At 54.8% G+C, this 21,841-nt stretch overlaps 1 protein-coding gene across 1 annotated transcript; it reads right to left on the bottom strand.

Annotated features, from left to right (window-relative positions):
* Nucleotides 1-427: 427 nt before the first annotated feature.
* On the bottom strand, nt 428-13,007 carry CHRM1 (cholinergic receptor muscarinic 1). The gene is made up of 2 exons (XM_054441341.2): nt 12,930-13,007; nt 428-2,927 (listed from the first exon to the last, which is right to left on the bottom strand). Exon 2 carries the CDS (start codon nt 2,847-2,849, stop codon nt 1,467-1,469), a length of 1,383 nt encoding a protein of 460 aa, XP_054297316.1. The 5' UTR covers nt 2,850-2,927; nt 12,930-13,007; the 3' UTR covers nt 428-1,466.
* Between the last annotated feature and the right edge of the window lie 8,834 nt (nt 13,008-21,841).

Below are 21,841 nucleotides of genomic sequence, written 5' to 3'. Positions count from 1 at the left end.
GGTCAGGAGGTTATGAATTGCCTGGAAGGCTGGGTGTTGCTCTGTGGGGTAACCCTGAACAATCCTCCTGGATCTCTGGGCCTTATCTCCTCATGTGTAAATGGGGGTTTGGAAGAGTTCTGTTCTCCCTGGGTATGGCAGAGCCAATAGAGAATATGCAGGGATATGGGCAGGGTTGGTTTATTTCACTTAGCTGCCTCACTTCCAGAGGTCAGGTCTGCCTTTTATAGCCCCACTCACCTGAGCCAGGGACTCCACGGTGCTGGGGTCCCCAGGCTTTAGTAGATCCAACCATGCAGTGCTGGCCCTCCTAGAACCACTTTCAGGGCCACGGCCCACATTCCAAAGTACTTGGGCCCTCCCTGCCCCATCCAGCCCTGGCCTGAGACCAAGGCCTTGAGCCAACACAGTTAGGAAGGCCCCTTAGTGCCCGCTGGTTATGTGGCTTTATTCACAGACTCAGCACTTGCTGAGGATGAAAGGAAAGAACATTTGGGGCCAGGCTGGGCCTGGAGATCCGGGTGGCTGGGAGGCCATGCATGGGTTGGATTGGGGAGCTCACAGGAGAGAACCTGCTGGCTGGGCCAGGCCTGTGTGGGGCAGGGCCGGAGGCAGGCAGCATGCGGGAGGCCTGGCTAGATCTGCATGGAGCAGATCCATCCAGGTGGTGGCTGTGAGCCAGGAGGGAGGGACTGAGGCTTCTCTGGGGCAGGGGGTATGGATTTGGGGCTGGATAGCAGGCACACTTGACTCCCACTCCCAGGAAAATGATATTGTAGGACAGTCAGGACACCTGGCTCCTGGTCCTGTTGCTGCCTTGGGACTTGATATGTGACTAGCCAAGCCGGACCCTTCCAGTGTCATTGTCTTGCTGATGCTTGGCCATTTGCCTTGGAGTTGACCCACCTACGGACCCTCTGAGGACATTTGTGGACAATCCTGGAGAGTATGCCTAGGGCCCAGGTGGGCGGGCTCTGCCTATGAAGCGAGGGGATTCCCCAGCTCCCTGTCATCAGGCTTTTCTCCCAGTGGCCAGTTCAGTTTCTGGCTGTGCCCCGCAGGGGGCACCATCTCACACCGCAATCCGGGCCGCCGCTGGGCCAAGGAATACTTAATGTTAAGCCTTCTTTCTCCTGGCCCGCCCTGCTGGCTCCTGACTTCCTGCCTAAAGGCAAACAAGGAGTCCAAAGCCCGGATCCTCCTCCCGGGCCTTCTTCCTGGTGAAGAGCGCATTCCCACCCAGCAGGGAACAGAAAAACCAGTTCCCCGGGTTTCCCTCCCTGCCTGGGAATAGCGAAGTCTGGAAAGTTGGCAGGGTCTCTCTGGGCTGCCCAGGAAGGTGACCCAGGGGCCTGGGAAGCCAGGTGAGGCCTGAGCAGGGCCCTGGGGCTGAGGATGCAGCCCCTGCCCTCTTCCCACCGGCCTTTCCCGGGGACTGGGGTGGAGGGATGCAGGAGAGGGGACCATCAGCATTGGCGGGAGGGAGTGCGGTGCACGGAGCCGGGGCGCTTGGGGATCTTGCGCCAGCGTCTCTTGTCCCAGCGGCAAAGCAGTAGCAGGCGAAAGGTGTCCCGGAAGGCTTTGTTGCAGAGTGCGTAGCACATGGGGTTGATGGTGCTGTTGACGTAGCACAGCCAGTAGCCCAGCTCCCACAGGGTCTCGGGAACACAGTCCTTGCAGAAGGTGGACACCAGCACCATGATGTTGTACGGTGTCCAGGTGAGGATGAAAGCCAGGAGGATGGCACTCAGGGTCCGAGCCGCCTTCTTCTCCTTGACCAGTGAGAAGGTCTTCCGTTTGGCCAGCTGCTCCTTTCCACGGGGCTTCTGGCCCTTGCCAGCTCGATCACGCCCTTTCTTAGTCGGCCTCTTGACTGTATTTGGGGAGCTCCGTGGGGGCTGCTTGGTGGGGGCCTGTGCCTCGGGGTCCACCATTGGCATCTTGATCACCACTTCGGAGCCAGGCTCCTCTCCCTCTGAGGATGTGAGGGACTCCATAGAGCCTTCGTCCTCTTCCTCTTCTTCCTTCCAGCTGTAGGCCTGCAGCAGCCTGGGGGCCCGGCAGCAGCGACAGCAGCGGCCTGGAGGAGTCTCTGGTGAGCCCTCAGCCCCTGGCTGAGACCTCTCTGAGCTGCTGCTGCTGCCACCCCCTTTGCCTGGTGTCTCAGAGCCCTGAAGGGCTGCCAGCTCCCGTGCTCGGTTCTCTGTCTCCCGGTAGATGCGCCAGTAGAGCGTGCACATGACTGTGACAGGGAGGTAGAAGGCAGCCATGGCTGTGCCAAAGGTGATGATGGGCTGGGAGAGGAACTGGATGTAGCACTGCCCAGCTAACACTGTCCGCTCCCCTACCAGGTACTGCCAGAAGAGGATGGCTGGGGCCCAGAGGACAAAGGAAACCAGCCAGGCCAGGCCGATCATCAGAGCTGCCCGGCGGGGTGTGCGCTTGGCGCGGTAGCTCAGGGGCCGAGTCACGGAGAAGTAGCGGTCAAAGCTGATGAGCAGCAGATTCATGACGGAGGCATTGCTGGCCACATAGTCCAGGGCCAGCCAGAGGTCGCAAGCCAGTGTGCCCAGAGCCCAGTGGCCCATGAGCAGGTATGTGGTGTAGAGGTTCATGGAGAAGGTACCGATGATGAGGTCAGCACAGGCCAGGCTCAGCAGGAAGTAGTTATTGACTGTCTTGAGCTCCGTGTTGACCTTGAAAGAGATGAGTACCAGCAGGTTGCCTGTCACTGTGGCTAGCGACAGGAGGCCCGTGGTGATCCCAATGAAGGCCACTTGCCAGGGACCCTTTCCTGGTGCCAGGACAGTGATGTTGGGGCTGACAGCAGGTGGGGCTGAGGTGTTCATGGTGGCTAGGTGGGGCTGGGGTTGGAGAGCCCCTTCCTCCAGGCACACTACAGGGCTTCCTCAGAGGAAAGTCATCACCTGAAAAGAGAGGACATGGGCTTTGGTTGGGCCACTGGGCATTTCTGATAGGCCTTATTGGAAAATGCTAGGGATGTAATTCCTGCCCTTGCAGAGCTTCAGACCAGATAGCATTGCCCTCCCTTACTGGTGCCCACTCATGGTCATTTATCATGCACTTTCCCAGCCATAAGTGGATTTGCCAGCAGCGTGGAGTGGCTTTGGGATCCAGGGATTTGAATCTTCATTCCAGTTTTACCGTTCAGACTCCGGGCCTCCATTTTCTCACTGGGAAATTACTACAAATTCCTGTCTTACATAACTCGGGTTGCAGGAGTTGGGAAACTCACTTTGTATACAGTCCTGCCAGATTCTCAAAGCATTTCACTCAACTTTATTAAAGCCCTCACTTACTGAGTAGTCACTGCACGCCAGACACAGTTACTAACCACCTAAACGAATTATCTAATTTAACTGTTGTACATCTCTAGGAGAAAGGGCTCTTATCATACCCATCTCACTGTGAGGGAACTGTGGCTCTGAGCAGCTGCAAGACTTGGCCATGGTGACAGAGATATGATAAGAACCCGCGAGAACGGAAATTTGTCCTAAAAGAGGAAAAAAAGAAAAGAAGCCGTTCTCAATCTCCCTGGGTATGTGGTGCTCCAGTGGGATTCTTCCACTAATAAGGAGAGATGGGAAGAAAGGGGAGCTCCTGAGAAGATAGACAGAGAGAGATGGGAACAGAGGGGCCTTAGGGGTGTGCACGTGTGTGTATTTTTTTCTGCCCGTTTTTCTGCGCATGTGGGTTTACATATGTATGTAGGGGGTGGTATTTGGGGCTGAATTGAATTCTCTATGAGGGCAGCAGGGAAAATTGTGCTGGACTCAGACACTCAGTTGGTAGTAAGAAGGTCTGGGGCAGGCCGGCGCAGTGGCTCATGCCTGTGATCCCAGCACTTTGGGAGGCAGAGGCAGGCGGATCATGAGGTCAGGAGATCGAGACCATCCTGGCTAACGTGGTGAAACCCCATCTCTACTAAAAATACAAAAAATTAGCCAGGTGTGGTGGCGCGCGTCTGTAGTCCCAGCTACTTGGGAGACTGAGGCAGGAGAATCGCTTGAACCTGGGAGTGGAGGTTGCAGTGAGTCAAGACTGCGCCACTGCACTCCAGCCTGGGCAACAGAGCGAGACTCCGTCTCAAAAAAAAAAAAAAAAAAAAAAGGAAAAAAAAATGAAGGTCTGGGGCAAAAGCAGGAAGCAGGGATGAGGGCCTCAGCTCCTAGCTCGGTGGGGGTCTGGACCCATGGGGTGTGGGGGGCTTCCCTCCCTCTCCTGGCTCTGTTCCTGGGCCCCAGCTGAGTGGGGGGAAGCAAGGGGAATGGGAAGATCCCCCAGACTTTTCTTGGATCTGGAATCTGGTCCAGGCACTAAGGCTGGGTAAAGAGAAAGGCCAGGGCCCTTAACAACCTGCTGGCTGGGCAGGAGGCTCCCACAGCCACAGTGAAGCCAGATGGAAGGGTAAGGGTCCAGGCAGCTCAGCCAGGGGCTTGCTGCCATGTGATTTGGTGGGTCCATTCCTGCTCTGGGTCTCAGGCATCTGTCTGTCCATTGAAGAGGTTGAGGGTCCCCTGACCCTCAGCTGTGGCCTCCAGGGGCTATATTGTTGGGAAAATTCCAAGGGAGAGATGTTGGGCAAGGGCCCACTGAGCCCTGGTGTTCCTTGGGCACCTGGCCTGTGACAGGCTGCTGTGATAGGTGGCCTGGGTGGTTTGTGGTTGAGGGCATCTCCATGGCTTGCTGTGAACCCTCAGTGTGTGCAAGTCACTGACAGCGTGGTGAGTTCAGTGGGGGACAGAATGAGCAAGGACTGCAGCTGGCAGTGTGTGCTTGTGTGTCTGGGACAGTTTGCACATGAGGCGGCATGTGCAACCTGGACTCCGGAGCCAGACTGTCTGGATTTGAATCCAGTCTATCCTGTTCACTGGATGTGTGATTATTGCTAGTGATATAACTTCTATATGCCTAGGTTTCCTCAACTGAAAAATGGGATAATACCCATTAGCAAGACTGTCACCTCTTTTCAGGTGATGAGGATTAAATGAATCAATGCATGTAAGGTGCTTAGAATGGCCCTGGCACATGGTAAACAGTAGGTCTCCTTTAACTCTCAGGATGTGTAGCAATGAGGGTGCTAGGCTGCCTAGAAATGTCTACTTCTTGGCCGGGTGCGGTGGCTCACGCCTGTAATCCCAGCACTTTGGGAGGCCAAGGCGGGTGGATCACCTGAGGTCAGGAGTTCAAGACCAGCCTGGCCAACGTAGTGAAACTCTGTCTCTACTAAAAATACAAAATTAGCCAGGCGTGGTGGTACATGGCTGTAATCCTAGCTACTCTGGAGGCTGAGGCAGGAGAATTGCTTGAACCCAGGAAGCAGAGGTTGTGGTGAGCCAAGATTGTGCCATTGCACTCCCTCCTGGGCAATAAGAGTGAAACTCTGTCTCAAAAAAAAAAAAAAAAAAAAAGAGAAATGTCTGATACTATGACAATAGCAACTAGTAATAATAATGCTCATTGTTGTTATTGCAAGCTCCCTGAGTGCCAGTTGCTGTTAAAGGGTTTATATGCATAATCTTATTTAATCTTAACAGGAGCCTAGGATCAAGGGATGGCTGTTGTCTCCATTTTTTTTTTGAGATGGAGTCTCACTCTGTCATACAGGCTGGAGTGCAGTTGCGCGATCTCGGCTCACTGCAGCTATTGTCTCCATTTTCTTTTTCTTTTTTTTTTTTGAGATGGAGTCTCGCTCTGTTACCCAGGCTGGAGTGCACTGGCACAATCTTGGCTCACTGCAACCTCCGCCTCCAGGTTCACACCATTCTCCTGCCTCAGCCTCCTGAGTAGCTGGGACTACAGGCGCCTGCCACCACCATGCCCGGCTAAATTTTTGTATTTTTAGTAGAGACGGGGTTTTACCGTGTTAGCCAAGATGGTCTTGATCTCCTGACCTTGTGATCCGCCTGCCTCGGGCTCCCAAAGTGCTGGGATTACAGGCGTGAGCCACTGCGCCTGGCCTATTGTCTCCATTTTATAGATAAGGAAGCTGAGACTGAGAAAAGCAAGGGAATTTGTACGAGATCATGCAAGGAAGGTAGGAACTAGGATTTGAGCCCAAGCAGTTTGTTCCATTGAAATTTCATTTACAAAAACCGAAGGCCAGCCTGGGGATCATAGTTTGCTAATTTGAATTCTAAAAATATTACATTAAAATATGATTTGTCTTGATTACTGAGTTTTGCTGTACCCTTTCCCTTAAACAAAGTCAGCCACTGGGCTGGAGGCTGGGATTAGGCTGGGGCTTTCCCCAGTGAGGCCACTGGTAGACACTACCCTTGAGAATTTGAGAATTTGTGCAACTCTTGTCACTGTCATCTTCTGAGTTCAGTGCTATCTAGTGCCCATTGCTCACAGGGAGCAGCTGAGGCCCAGAGAAAAGGGAGTAGAATGCATCGTCTAGTCCAAGGTCTCCTGGCTCCTAGATTGGGTACTGCCCCCCATGCCATACTCTCCTGGTAGTTTGGATCAGCTCTGTAGCCCTGGGCCCTGGGCAAAGACCTGCAAAGGCTGAGTTAGACAAGAGGAGGTCGCTAGCCTGAGAGGCTGCACCCTGCCCTGCTGCAGGGGCCTCTCATCTGCCTGGGCATGGTGCAGCCTTTAAAGCCTGACTCCTTAGGCCTGGCGTGGTGGCTTACTCCTGTAATCCTAGCATTCTGGGAGGTTGAGGCAGATGGATCACATGAGCTCATGAGTTCGAGACCAGCCTCAGCAACTTGGTGAAACCCTGTCTCTACTAAAAATATAAAAATTAGCCGGGCATGGTGGTGGGCACCTATGGTCCCAGCTACTTGGGAGGCTGAGGCAGGAGGATCACTTAAGCCCAGGAGGCAGAGGTTGCAGTGAGCTGCGATCACGCCACTGCACTCCAGCCTGGGTGACAGAGTGAGACCCTATCTCAAAAAAAAAAAAAAAAAAAAGAAGCTTGACTCCTTATACCTCAGCAGGCTAGGACTAGGGTAAGGTGAAAATCAGGCACTTGCCTCTAGTGCAAAATGTAAGGGGTGCCCCAAAACTTAGTAATCAAGAAAATATTTTAATGTAATATTTACAAAAATGGAAGTTAATGCAAAAAAATCCAAGATGAACAACATGTTAAATAAAGACAGGGTCCACTCTGCACTTGCACAGCCCTTTCTCACTCACCTCACCCTAATCCTGACCCTGGTTCCAATAAAACTTTAGTTACAAAAACAGCCAGCCAGCCTGTGGGCTGGAATTTGCTATTTGATTTAAAAAAATATTATTATGATATTATTTCTCTTGTTTAGTGAGTATTTTTATGTCCCCCTCTTAAATTTTGCTCCTAAGTGAGTGCCTCGCTTGATTCACCCTAGTCCTGGCCTTGTAGTTCCCAGTCTTGGGTTTGAAGCTTGGCGCTGAGCCTTCCTTGCTGTGTGACCATCAGTAACCAGTCAACCTTTCATTCCCCTGCTGCCCTCATCCCCAGCTGTGAGGATGATACCGTTCAGAGTGCCTGGCACTGAAACAGACACTCAGTTTAAAAGTTAAAGCCTTATTGTTATTATTATTATTATTATTTTGAGATGGACTCTCACTCTGTCACCCAGGCTGGAGTGTAGTGATGTGATTTCAGCTCACTGCAACCTCTGCCTTCTGGATTCAAGCGATCCTCCTGCCTCAGCCTCCCGAGTAGCTGGGATTATAGGCTCCTGCCACTACACTCAACTAATTTTTGTATTTTTAGGAGAGACAGGGTTTCACCATGTTGGCAAGGCTGGTCTCAAACTCCTGACCTCAGGTGATCCGCCCGCCTCAGCCTCCCAAAGTACTGGGATTATAGGCATGAGCCACTGCGCCTGGCCCTGGTGTTATTCTCCACTCCTTCTCCTGATCCAGTGTCCAGCCTCTTCCCACCACGCCGCTTCCCCTCCAGACCCCAGGCACGCCCCTACTCTGGTTCCCAGTTTGCTCATTTGCAATGGAGGAGTTGGACAAGCCTGGTGTCTGGGGAGATTTTACAGAGTCAGAAAACCAACATCTCAAGGTGCTGAACAGAAAGAACCCAAGTCCCTGAGGCAAGGCTGAAGGCTCACTTACATTATCTCACTTGGGGCTGGAAATGACATCAACTCAGGTTGGAAATACAGTGCCTATCACAAGGCTAGCTATAACTTTGGTGAATTAAAAAATGCTTTCAGAACAAGGGGTTTGTGAGAAGAAGTAACTCAAGGAGTCCTTGGAGATGAGGACCTCTCCTAGAGGGGTCCTTGGAGGTGAGGAAGCCGGCAGTCCCTTGCCTTGATGTCTGGAAATTCCTGCCAAATCTCCCATTTTAATGGTCATATTGCTAACCACCATAATTAATGCCTCCTGGCTGGCAGGCACTTAATATATATTCTTTCCCTTAATCACAGGACACCTCGGTGGACATCCCATGGGGGGCTCTATCTTTATATTATAGGTAAGGGCATTGAGGCTCAGGGTGCAAAGTAGATTTCTGATGGTCCCACAGAAGTGGTGGAGGTGGGATTCTGACCCAGACCTGTGGGCTCCAAGCCTGTGTGCTTTCCACCTCGACAAAACCCCTCTGCCCCACTTATGTGGATGAGGGCTAAGGCCTCTCACCCGGGGCAGGTGGCAGGTAGAGAAGTCGCCAGAGGTTCCAGAGAATTGGAACCTGATTCTTGCCACCATCTAGATCTTCTGCCCCTTATGACGCAGCCCAAGAACAGACCCATCAATGAATGACTGCCTTTCCTCTATATCAGAAGCAGAGGTCCTCACTCCCAGCCCTCTCTTGGACAGGGAAAGAACTCAGGAGAAGGTTCCTGGAGACGTGCTCTAGTCCCTTCTGTGTGACCTTGTCCAAATCTCCTTAACTGTTGATGTGGGGCAGTCTTCTACCTGTCCAAGGTTCCTGTGGGATCAGTGAGATGGTGGCTGTGAAAGAACCTGGTTTCCCATGATTGTGGCGGATTCCCCTGGGGAGACCAGCCCTAGGCTGAGGGTTAGGGTATGGGGTTCAGTGGTAGCTCTAGAATCCCTAAAAAAGGAGTGACTTAGGACAGCCAGCTGGTTGAAAAGGGGGCTTGAAGCTGCATTTGCAGGGCACATCCTGTGAAGGCATCCATGGGGGCTGGGGCTCATATATGCAGTGAGTTTGTCAATGGGGATTGCAGTGGGCAGCAGGAAGACCCCCTGAGGCAGTCCTTGGCACTGCCTCTGCCTAGCTGCCAGCTCTTGTCTTGTTATGTGACCTTGGGTAAATGACCGTCCTGACCTGGTGGCCCTTCTGTGGAATACGGTGAACTCCTAGGATGAGTGTTTGTGTGTGAGGGTATATGCATTGCTGAGCAAGGCTGGGAATGGTGGAGGTGAGTCCATAGCTTTGTGGGGACTCATCCTCAGAGGGTGTTTCACCTGGAGTTCAGGAAGATAGTGAGGAAGCAAGGAGGGGCTTCTCTCCAGGACTGCGGCCTCCTGATGAAGGCTGTTAGAAGCCTTTAATAGTATCACTAATACTCCTTACACATAATAGCAGCAAAGAAAAATTACTCATATTATAGTAACTGGTATTTACTGGCTGCATACTATATACCAGACATGGCTGTAAGCATTATATACATAAACATTATAAACTCGATCTGATCTACCTGTTAGAACTCCTTGTGAAGTAGGTCCTGCTATCCCCAGTTTGCAAAAGGCCTAACCTGAGGCTTCAAGACCTGAAGGACCTTACAGCTCATCAGCGATGCAACCAGGATTTGGATCCAGGCCGTCTGCCTCCGAGATCAACCTCTTGAACCCTCCTCCTGCTCTTGAGGGGTTGGGGGGGTTTGCCAGCCTCCTTGCCCACCTCAGCTAGCTTACTCAAGCCCTACTTTGAATCAGTTAACGATGAGCAATCGGTCCTTCTTTCGGAATCTGGCCTCCTTGTGTGCGCGGCAGTGTCTGTTGTATATCTGTGTGATGTGTGATGACAGTGCTGTGGGAAGAGGGTGGGTCTACTGGAGCTCTTTAAAGGGCAGGGTAAGGGCTGTGTCTGTCTCATTCAATGCTTTATCCCAGGGCTTGGCACATAGTAGTTGTTCAATAAATACCTGTGGACTAAATGTACGTGTGTGTACTCAACTTCAGATCCTGGAGCCTGAGGGTGAGCCTGTGGGGTCAGGACCAGGTCCAGAGCATGGTCCGGAGGCCCCTCTTCTCCCTTGAGCTCCCACATCTCATCTGCCGGGTCCCTGCTTCCCTGAGTGAGGCCCTGCCTGGCTGGAGAGCATAGGAGAAAAACAGCCAAGAGCATCCTTGTCTGTAAAATGGACCAAGGAAACCCTGCCTCACCCGGCTGCAGGGAAGCTAAGTGAGGTGCCAGGACAGACATGGACGTACCAAAGCATTTGTCACTGGGGAGAGGAGAATGTTAGCCTGGGCTCAAAGGGTTAAGGGATGAGGTCAGAGACTTTATTACAGCAGGCCAGACTGTTGACTGCCAGCGCCCAGGACCAATCCCTAGGGGCTGGGGATCTGGCTCGTGAGAGGAACTGGGAGCAGAGAGAACCAATGGGGGAGGCAGGGAAAGAGAAATGGGGAGAGGGATTCCTGAACACCAGGCTTTTCTGAACTTACCACTGGCCAAGGAGTACAGAAGAGCAGTGAGGGCATGAGGGGATGCTGGGGAAGATATTTAGGAGGGAGGAACGGAGCCATCTTGTGATTCTGGGCCTGGAAGCTGGTAGAGTCCTGGTTAGGAAGAGGGGATAACACTGGGGAGCGGGAGATATGTGGAGGGGGCTGTGGGGTTGGGTACCTGAGGCCTCACATATGCAATGAGGAGGGCACTCCTTCTGGCCAGGTCTACTCACTGATCCCTTCTGCTAGGGCCTGACCCCAGAAGCCAGCCCATACAAGGAAGCTCTATCCTCGGGGTTAACTTTTCCTTGACAGCAGCTCTTGACCCATTAAGGTACACAAAACTTCCACCCCTGATGTCTGGCTTTGGGAATGAGGGAGTAAACAGATAGAATTTATCACATTTTTAAGGCTCAACAGTTGCCATTGGGAGGGCCAACTAGCCTTGTGGAGGGCAGCAGCCATCAGTTAAATGCTACATAAAACACACCGCTTAGCTGGAAAAGGAGCATCAGCCCTAGAATCACTGCCAAATTTGCTCACCCATGATGGATCTTAAGCAGTTGCCTGACTTTGGCCAGACCATGCCAGAGCCTGGGCATGAGCAGCTGGACCCTAGACCTCACTCTGCCAGTGTGGCATCAGAGGTTCTGGGTCCCTCATCCTCCTCTCCGCAAGCCCCCTGCTCCTGGCTCCTTGCACTCTCCTCCTCATTTCCTTTCTTCTCTCTCCCTCCCTCCTCCATCCTTGTAGGCATCACCATGGCACCACAGCAGAGCAGAAACCCAGCGCAATTCACCCACCTCTCCCCGCCTGCTGGGAACCCAAGCTTCTGCGTCTGAGAGCTTACTGCGCCCCCTGCTCTCCCACCCCATCTTCCTGCTCATGGAGGCGGCAGTGCAGTGTTGTGCTGAGGATGCGGAGAAGGGGTCCAAGCTCCAACCGGATCCCTACATATCCCTTCTCCGACCATGAGCATGTCCCTTTCCCTTTCTCAGCCTCAGTCCCTCCATACAATAGAAAGCCTCCTTTCTAGGTCTGACATGACCTCTGGTTAGCCCCTTCTTGACACTTTGGACTCCCCATTACACTTCAGAATCCAGTTCTCAGAACTCCAACCGCCAGCTGTCAGCTGCGAGCCAAGACTCACATCTTCTGCAGCCCATTTCACTACCTCCTTCCCTTTCATATCTCAGCCGCGATAGCGACTGCAGCTTGCCTGGTGGCTGAGGTCAGAGGGCAGAGAACTCTCATCTGACAGCCCAGTGAACAGCTGATTACCCCGAGAAAGGAGACTGTCTGGCCACTGGAGACTGCCCGACTCCTTCCAGCCAGTTGGGCAGGGGTCCTGGGTCAGTCTAGGTGGAGCTGCAGGTGTATTTTGTGCAAAGATGTGAACCCCTCTCCATTGACTCTGATAACCTCTAAGCTGCACATGTCTGGATGACCTAATGAGAGCTGACGACCCCCTCCCCAGCTGGCCTGCCCAGGAGCTGACAACTCTACAAGCATCAGAGTTCCTGGCCCCTAGCCCATCCCCACATTGTGCAGTCTGCGGGCACTGGGGTGAGTACCTGGCATGGGTGCCCATTGGTATCCATGCATTGCCTGGATATAGGACTGAGATCCACCCTGCGGGAGCCCAAGATACTAGAAACATAAGGAGGGTCCTCTGGGCCCCTGCGCACGTCAGGGCCACCTTCCCTGGCCAGTGTGGCCATCCACATGCCCATTTGTCCCCAAAGAGCCCTGGGGCTCTTTGCCTGGTCTCCTGCTGGCTTCTGGCCTGACACCAGCAGCCTGATTCAGTCCATCTCGGGGGAGCTGAGGTGGACGGGGGTGGTGGGTTTCAGGGTGCCCTGAGGGAGGAGAGGAGGAGGTTCTGGGACTGGCACCCCCATCAAGATAGGGGTCAACCTCCCACAGGATGCTGGTGGCAAGGGCTGCTTCCTGGCCCTTTGCCCTTCCCACTCTGCCCCTAGGGTGTTGGGGGCTCTGCTTGCTACCAGGCAGCCTAATCCCTTCTGGGCCTCAGGTCCAGTTTCCTGAGGGGGGTCTCCATCTCCTCTGCCAGCCGAAGCCCAGAAAAACATCAGATATATCCACTCAAAGCCAGGAGGCCGAGTGTTTGGAGCAGCCAGTGTTCAATGCTACAGAGCCCCCTTGCCCTCTAGAACCCTCCCTGGCCTCCTCCTATCTCTGTGAGTCCGTCCCTATTTCCATCTCATCCTGGTCCCTGCCCTCCCCCGCTCCCCAGGACCCTCCTACCCTCTACCTCAGTGCAGCCCCTCCCAAACCCTCCCAAATGTACTCACCACGGGGCTGAAGAGGGGTCTGTAGGGTCCTCAGCCCCACTGCCTCCCTGGGGGCCGGCAGCGTCTCCAGGGACCCAAACACCTGGCTCCCAGGGGGAGCTGCGCCCTGTGCTGGCAGCGGGAGAGGCACAGCCAGTGATTGGCATGTCCCACCCCCTGGCACGCCAGCCTTAGGGGGGAGGGAGAAAGGGAAAGAGAGGGAGGGAGGAAGAGAGAAAAGGAAGGGAGGGGAGCTGGAGGGAAGCCTCAGGCAGCGTCTGGGGTTGGACTAGGTTCTGGAGTGTGCCCCCTCCTTCACCAGGGCACCCAGTTTGAGCCCCAAGAGGGAGGAGGAAGGACATGAGGAAGGCGAGCCCAGGAAGGCTAAAAGTCCAGGACGGGAGAGAAGGCGGATACAGGGAGACAAACACCCACACCCACTGCACAGACCCGGCGGCACACACACCCTCACAAAGGCACACTGTTTCCTTGGGCTCCTCCCCCCACCCAACCTTAGAGCCCCCAGCCCCATAGTGTGCACTGTGCCCCAACACACATGCCCCCCGGTATTCACATGCCTGCTTCCCTCGCACACACGCCCTCCCCCCTGCACATGCCCACGCACCCACCCACCCAACTACACACCCTGCTCTTCCTCCCTGCTGCGAGAGAGCTAGATTCCTTCTGTTTGGAAATGACACATTGGGCCTCACGTGAGAGGCTCCAACTTGGAACAGACCCAGAGGGCTGGTGCACCCGCCCGCCCGGGGGCTGAGTGAATGTGCCCGCGTGCTGGGCTGTGTGCGCTAGCATTGGGCTATGCATAGCCCGTTGTTAGGGTATACGGGTGTCTGCTTTTTGGGGATGAGTAGAGGGCCAGGTGCCTGTCCCATGTGCGGCTGAGTGCCCTGCATGTTTGTGTCCCTGTGTACTCATGTCACCATGCAGCCTGTGTAAGTGCAGGTGTGACCCTATCAGTCTGGAGGCAGGACGCATGTGCACACGTGTGTCTGTATCTGATGTGTGGCTGAGTGTTGCCCAACTGTGGAACTTGCTAATTCTGACAAGTGAGGCAGCCTCCACCTGCCTGCTCCACCCCAAGCTTCCACTTGGAAGACAGACAGGCAGACAGACAGCTCTCCTCCCAGCTTGTCAAGCTCTGTCTCCCCTGACTCCCACTCAGGGCTCACAGGGGTGTACCTGGGACGAGATGAGCCCTCCTCCCCATCTCCCTCAGCCCTACTGGGTGAGGCCAGCATCTCTCCCTGCCAGGCTGGTCTGGACTTCTGTGTTGAGCTTCCTCAGAGATAGAACCCCTGGGGGGCAGTTTGCCATAGAGATGTGGGTCTTGCACCGCCTCCGTTTGGCCCTAGAGACCTCCCTGGGAGCTGACTGGGGAGGAGAGTTGGAGGCTGCAGAGACTGCCTGCTGGGGCTGCTGTGTTCTTTGCCCCACTGGGCTGTGTCAAAGTCCTGCGGTGACAGGTGGGAAGGAATGGGAGCATCAATTATCCCCATTTTGTAGGTGAGAAATCTGAAGAGCAGAGGTATGATTAGCATGTGGTGGGCAGGTGTTTGGACTCGGGTCGCTTGGCTCTAAGTCCAGGGCTCTGGAGTCTGGCGCAGGGGTTTCCCCTACTCATTTCCCCACCAAGTGCCGCCCCCCACTCCCCACTCCCCACAACCCCGCCAATGCTGGTGCCTGAGGGTAACCTGGGGCTTTCTCACCCAGGAGTCCAGTTGGCCAATGGAGCCAAGTGGAGCTGAAACTGGAGTTCCTGGGGTTTGGTCAGCAGCTACTGGTGGGCTGCTGCATGCAGGTACATGTGGGGGCATCTGTGCTTCTCAAAGCCAGCTGGGGTTCCAGCAGGTACCCAGTCCTCCTCCCTGCTGAAGTCAAGCAGCTTGGAGAGAAATCTAAGTGAGCATCCCCTTTCCATCCCAGGGTCACCCAGCCGGTCAGGGTTGGGTCAGAACTTGACCAGTCCCTACCCTTGGGCGCGGACTCGGGATGCCCCCTGCTGGGCTGCCCTGGGTTTGCGGTTGCGGCTTGGGCGGCGCGGTGGGGCTGCGTGTACTTGTGCGCGTACACGTGGCTGAGTGTGGGGGTGTTAGGCCTCCACGCTCAACATCCATTTCCGAATCTGAATCAGGCTCCCTCTTTGCCACCTCCCCCCAATCTCCTTGGTCTCCCTTTTCTCTTCTCCCACCGCCTCTGCACACGTCCCTTTAGAAATAAAAACACTTATTTTGTGGGCGGGTGGGGAGGGTGTCCAGCTTTCCCCTGCCTCCTCCTGAGTGCCCCCCTCTGTCCCACGCGGCTTTCTTCTGAAGTCTGTGCAGTTGCGGATGCAGGGGGATGACGCCCCCCGCCACCCCCACCACTGTATCACTCTTCTGACTTCCTCGCACAGACTTGGCTAGGTCACCCTTATCAGATGGGGAAACTGAGGCAGGAGGGGAGAAGAGAGATACGGCCTGGAGAAGCGCTCCCGCCCGGCTCGCTCACCACCCCCGCACTCGCGCCCGATTTAGCCGCAGGGAGGCTGGGAACATTGTCTTTATTTTAAGCCGCCGAGTGCGGCACGAACGCGGCTGCTCGCGACAAAGGGCTTCTTGAAGCGGCTGCAGGCGGCGCACGTGGGGCTTTGGCCCCGCCCCCGCGCGACCCCCTCCAATTCTCCCTCATTTCTGGCTGGGTTGGGTGGGGTCTGATTCTCGGGTCTCGGCTCCTGCTGGTTGTTATTTTTGGTTGCCTGGTCGAGAATTCACTCCTCCAGGCCACCGAGGGAACGTGGAGTCGCCCTTGTGCGGCTCGGCCGCAGTCTCGGCCCCCTTACTGTGGAAGAGGAGAGTGCCCTGAATGCGAATTCAGCTTGGCCTTTTTCTAGTTGAAGCGGCCTGAGCAAGCTAGGCCCCCTCTCTAGGTCTCAGTTTCTTCATCAATGACAAGAAGGGTAGAAATACCTCCCCGACCAGGTTGTTTGACGGGTTAGTTGAGCTTCTGCAGGTAAAACGTGGCACGTGCGTCTGCAAAAAGCGAAAGCCATCATTGTGGTGTTTTTTTTGTTTTTTTTTTGTTTGTTTTTTTTTTTTTAAATACAGGTTTCGGTCTCTTGGCCAAGCTGGAGTGCAGTGGCGCGATCAGAGCTCGCTGCAATTGCCTGCCGGGCTCAAGCGATCCTCCCACCGCAACCCTACCCCCTCACCCACTCTGAGTAGCTGGGACTACAGGTGCGCGCCACCCCACTGGCTTTTTTTTTTTTTTTAATTTTTTTATTGACAGGGTTTCACCATGTTGGCCAGGCTGGTCTTGAACTCCTGAGCTTAAGTGATCCGCACGCCTCCGCCCCCCTCAGCCTTCTAAAGTGCTGGGATTACTGAGCCACCGCGCCCGGCAGTTCTTTTTTATAACACTTATTGAGCACTTACTATGTGTCAGGAACTGTTAAGTGCTCTCTCTCTCTCTCTCTCTCTATATATATATATATTTGTGAGACAGGGTCTCACTCTGTCGCCCAGACTGTAGTACAGTGGCGTGATCTCGGCTTCCCGGCAACCTCTGCCTCCTAGGCTCAAGGGATTCTCCTGCCTCAGCCTCCCGAGTAGCTGGGATTACAGGCGCTCGCCACTACCGCCCAGCTAATTTTTGTATTTTTAGTAGAGACGCCGTTTCGCTATGTTGGCCAGGCTGGTCTCGAACTCCTGACCTGAAATAATCCACCCACCTTGGCCTCCCAAAGTGTTGGGATTACAGGCGTGATCCACCGCATCCGCCCGGCCTCTATATTCTTATTTTATTTATTTATTTATTTAGAGACGGAGTCTCGCTCTTTCCTCCAGGCTCGAGTGCAGTGGCGCGATCTCGGCTCACTGCAACCTCTGCCTCCCGGGTTCAAGCGATTCTCCCGCCTCAGACTCCCGAGTAGCTGGGACCACAGGCGCATGCCACCACGCCCGGCTAATTTTTCGTATTTTTAGTAGAGACGGGGTTTCACCTTGTTAGCTAGGATAGTCTTGATCTGCTGACCTCCTGATCCATCCGCCTCGGCCTCCCAAAGTGCTGGGATTACAGGCTTGAGCCACAGCGCCCGGCCTATATTCTTTAACTTACTTTCACAACTCTATGAGGGAGGTTCCATTATTCCCATTTTACAGATGAGTAGATTTACAAGAGGCGTGGGTCCCTGTGGTTTCATGGAGGTTGCGGTCAGTGAGCCTGGAGCCATCCTGGGGCTGAGCACCGGCTGCCGTTCCGGAGACGGCAGGGACTGTGGGACAGCATTTTTAAGATTCCCAGGGTCCGGCAAGGCCGCAGGTGGGTGGAGGAATGAAGTGAGCAGGCTGCGGGAGTGCGCTACAGACCTGGAGTGTAAGTCTTCGCCCTTGGTTTTAATCTGTGTCAGAAACTCAAACCCAGCTAAATGTGCCACTTTTACAGTGCCGCTTCCTCTGTCCTGGGGCATGCATTCTGAGTCCGGGTGGGAGGCAGCGGGTCGGCCTGAGGGCGCCCCTCCTCGCACCTTCATCTTCAATGGTCTTAGGTCCTCAACTTCCTCTCTCCCCCACCCGCTCCTGCCAGGACTCCTGGAGAGACTAATTCCCAGATGTAAAACAAGAAACTCAAATCCAGGGCAGGGCTGCGCATGGAGCAGGCCCAGCAAGGGGCCCCCAGAGTCCCCGCCGTCCGAGGCGAGAGCGGACGCGGCCACAATAAAGGCATCTTACTGGGACAGGAAATCGGGATTTTCCGAGTCCGGTTTCGAAATTGAGGCCTTGTAGACGCTTCACCTTTCCTGCCCGGCTACGTGCTGGGCTCCGGAGGGCAGGGGGAGTGCGGAGAAGCAGCTCCATTCCCCCGCCCCAAGTCTTGCGGGCAGTTCCGGAAGAAAAGATGGGTTTGGGGCGGTCGCGAAAGCGGCGCCTCTTGTGTTTTCCTGCAGTTCCTCCTTATAGCCCTGCCGGAGACTCCGCTGAGTTGACTCGGCGCCCAGGGTCCTGCCAGGGGTAGTGAATGCTGGGAACTGAGATAACGCAACGTGGCGTTTCGGACTCCCCGCCGGACTGGGCCGTGGAGAGGAGCTGCGTTCCCACAGGGCATCCCTAAGCGTCCTCTGTCCCCTTCTATGAGGACACGACCTGGAAGTCCAGGCCACTGGTTGCCGCCTTGGAGTTGGACGTACCGTGAATGTGCGGCCCAGACGGAGGAAGCAGGCACCTTCCCCAGCACTATGGAAGCTCGCGCCCCTCGTTGCTCGAAACACCTGATTCACGGCGTCCACCCTGCTTCGCTGGGTCTGCGGACATTGGGCTCCCCAGCTTTCCGCCACAGGGTGTACGCGCCCGGGCCCAGGCGGGTGTAGGTCCCACGTGAAACTGCTGGAGCCCGGCGGAGCTTCGGACGGGAATTTGGGGTCAGAACAGGCAACCCCCAACTCTGTACAGTGGAATCCGCTCGTCCAGGGTCGTGAGCTGGGTGAGGCAGTGCGGATTTCAGGGTCCCCCTGCTCCCAGCCCGGCGAAGTTTCACCCTTCCTTCCCTTGCTGGCTTCGTCCCCCAGTTCCCTGGACGCCGAGTCCTCGAGTCTCCCCCCGGCCCCGCGAGGCGGAGGCCAAAGCTTGAAGCCCACGATGACGAAGGGTGGGTGGGAAGGCACCGGGCGAGTGGAGCCTCAGCCCGGTTCCTCTCCTGAGACACTTGTAGGCGCCGCAAGTACGCACCGAGAGGTTCAGTAACCTGTCCAAGGTCACACAGCTAGTAGGTGCCAGAGTCAGGCCAGTAGAATTCCAATCATTGCTTTTGCCCCGATCCTAAAGGTCCCCCCAGTGTCAAATGTACTCGCGTCTCCGCGAGACCCTCGCCCCTGCGCAGGCGCCGCAAGTACGTCGGTGGGTCGGGGGCTACCCTTTACCCTACCCTTTGTTTATTGGCTCCCAGCGGTTCTCTACCTCAGTCACCGCCGCCCGGGGCCGCTTCGGTGACGCCCAGGACCCTCCGCGCCCCTGCCGCGGCTCCTAGGGGCCCACCCAGCTCCGTGCCTAGGAGGGGCCGGGCGACGGGCTGGAGTGCCTGGGCTGGGAGAAGGGCCTGGTGCCAAGCGCCCACTCTCTTTCTCAGGGAGAGGAATAACAGCACTTATATCCCCTTCATGCCCCAGTGCAGGCCTTTTATTGGCGGGGGTGGGTAAGGGGTTGTGCAGAGCTAACGCTAGGAAGGCGATAGGAGCTGGCTGCCCTTTATTGAGGGCTTGCTCCTGGCTACCACATTCATAACATCTTTGCGTGCACTTTCTCATTTAATCTTCACGACTGCCCCACGATGTAGGCGCAGTTAAGGTCCCCATTTTGCAGACAGAAAACTGAGGCCCAGGGAGGTTAGGTAACAATCTGCCCTCTTAACCCCTTCCCAGTTTGCAGGTTTTGCCCCCAGCTTGGAGCCTAACTATCTGAGAACACTGTCTGCTATCTGTAAGAGGGAGTTTCCTGGGAAATTGCTAAATCGATGTCTCCTGCAGTGCTTCATTTTGTGGTCCCATTATATTAACAAACACTTGCATAGCACCAGCAACGTGCTGTCACCCTCTCAGTGTTTTACGTTTTAACTCATTTAATTTTCGTAATAACCTGACGAAGCAGGTAGAATTATTATTCCTATTTTACAGATGAAGAAACCGAGGCACCGAGAGGTTCTGTAACCTGTCCAAGGTCACACAGCTAGTACATGCCAGAGCCAGACTAGTTGACTTCCAATCATTGCTTTTGCCCCTATCCTAGAGGTTCCCCAAATGTCAATGGCGATGTATCCACATCATCTCCTGCCTTCTTCTCCCCTTCTGGCTCCCACTGTGGGGCAATCAGCCTTTTTGTTAGGACCTGACATGACCTTGGCCCCACAGCCCCCCTTCCCCGCCCCCTTGGCGCCTCCTGCCAGCCCCATTGCTGACGGAGGCCTGACGGGGTAGAGATTGATGAGAATGAGAGGATCTCCGAGGCCACCTGTTTACTCTGCTGGCAGGCACACGCAGTGATTAACGGTGCACAATCGAGTTAGGACCTGAGCTCTGCAGCTGGAGGCCGGGGCAGGGAGAGGGGCCTGCGGCCTAGAGCTTCTGCTCCTTGGGGATCTTGGGGGTTTGCAAGAAGCCCCTCCAGGAGACTGAGAATGAGCAGTGCCCGGCCAGAGGGTATAGGGTGCTTGTAGACAACCTTCCCTGTCCTTCTTGCCCCAGCCCCCTTTCCACAGAGATAGTGGGGCTGGGCGTGTCTCAGCTCCAGACCTTGTCCAAGGAAGGAAGGAATGAAGGAAGGAGGAAGGAAGACTTTTCCCAAAGGGCAACCTCTCAACAGGAAATGGTAGCAGTGCAGGGAGAGAGGGAGGAGCAGGGCTGGGTCTGTCTGGGGTTTGGATGGTGGGGGACAGCTCTGCTTGGGCCCAAGCCTCCTCACTTGTATCCCTGTGTCTTTCCCCCAGGCGTGAACAACTTCTCTCTTGAGCACATGCCCAGTCTGCTATAGTTTTCTTGTTATAACAGCCTAGCCTGAAGGAACACATGAATAAAAGCCCAGCCCCAGCTGTAGCCCTCTTTATGGGGACCCTTTGTTCCCTTGCCCTGCATTCAGGAGACAGGTCACCAGAGTTTCACTAGTTTAAAAACCACACAGTGCAGCCCATAGCATGTCCTGCCTCCTCCAGATTGGTAATGAAGCTCCATCCTAAGGGTTCAGACTGGAGTCTATGCCCAGCACTGTGCTCAACACTGAGAAGGGAACAGGAGAAACCAGAGCCCAGAAACCGTGGGACTTATGAACTTGTTGGGGAGACAAAATGATTTTGGGAAAGGTATTAGGGCACACTGGAGCCCATGCATTTCCCAGGAACAGGATAAAAAAGTGAAGGAAGGTAGAAGGATGGTCAGTAGAAGCTGGCCCTATGCGGAGGGGGCAGGCCTGCCCAGGAAGGGTGATCTGGTTTTGGAGGTTGTGTGGTATGTCAGGGCGCCAGACTGAGTCAAGTCGTGGGGCCCTGTCTAGCGCCTTGTAGAAGAGGAGTCATGGCCTCTCTCCTGCCCTCAGTCTATCCTGTACTTGGAATGGAGATGGAGGCAAAGTCGGACCTGGTAGCCTCAGTGGGCTTTCCCAGCTCTGATGTTCCTTGGAGATGGGACACCTGGGGCTTGACTCTGTTCTGTGGCCTAGCAGATCCCTCCATTCTCTGAGCTTCAGTTTCTCTGAAAGTAAAATGGGAACTCAGGCTAGCCCAGTGTTCCTCAGTCTATTTTGTGGATGTTAGTAGGTGTCATTTATTTATTTTTTTAAAAAGACCTCTGTGATGAAATGGGAAATTAATTAGGCTTTCTTTACTGCAGGAACCTCTCCAAGCAAATAAATGGCAAACGTGTGTTGAGAATCTTTGAGAGGCAATGAAACTATCAGCATTTCCCAAACTTATTTCGCCACAGGATCTTTTTTTTACATGGAGCGTCTCATAGGACTGGCTTCTGAGGAACACAGGTGGGTCACTCTGGACTGGCTTATCTAGAAAACCTCCAGGTCTGATGTGATAGTTTTAGGCACCACCCGTCACCCATTCGGCCTCTACTCCTGCCCCCTTGAAGGATTCTTTTCCCTGGCCCCAACGTGTCCTGGACACTGCCCACCTCTGGATCCCTCACTGTACTCTCTTTAGGGAGCCCTTCCTGTGCCCGGCGTCCTGTGACCTCCCGGACTCAGCCCCCTAGAGGGCTCAACTTCATCCCGCTGCCCCTTCCCTGGTCCTTTCCAGTTCCCAGAGGACCTGAGGGGCACTGTCTGGGCTCTTCCAGTAGGGTCAGTGTGACAGCCACCCTCAGCCCCAGTACGTGGTTTTCTGGTTCCTGATCCCAGGACCTAGTCCCAAATTTCCCAGGCTCAGCTTCAAGCCTCCCTCTTTAGCCC

The sequence above is a fragment of the Pongo pygmaeus genome, chromosome 9 (assembly GCF_028885625.2).
Source record: "Pongo pygmaeus isolate AG05252 chromosome 9, NHGRI_mPonPyg2-v2.0_pri, whole genome shotgun sequence".
Classification (NCBI taxonomy): domain Eukaryota; kingdom Metazoa; phylum Chordata; class Mammalia; order Primates; family Hominidae; genus Pongo; species Pongo pygmaeus.
The sequence above is the reverse complement of the archived record's forward strand: the minus strand, read 5'-3'. Positions and strand labels throughout refer to the sequence as shown.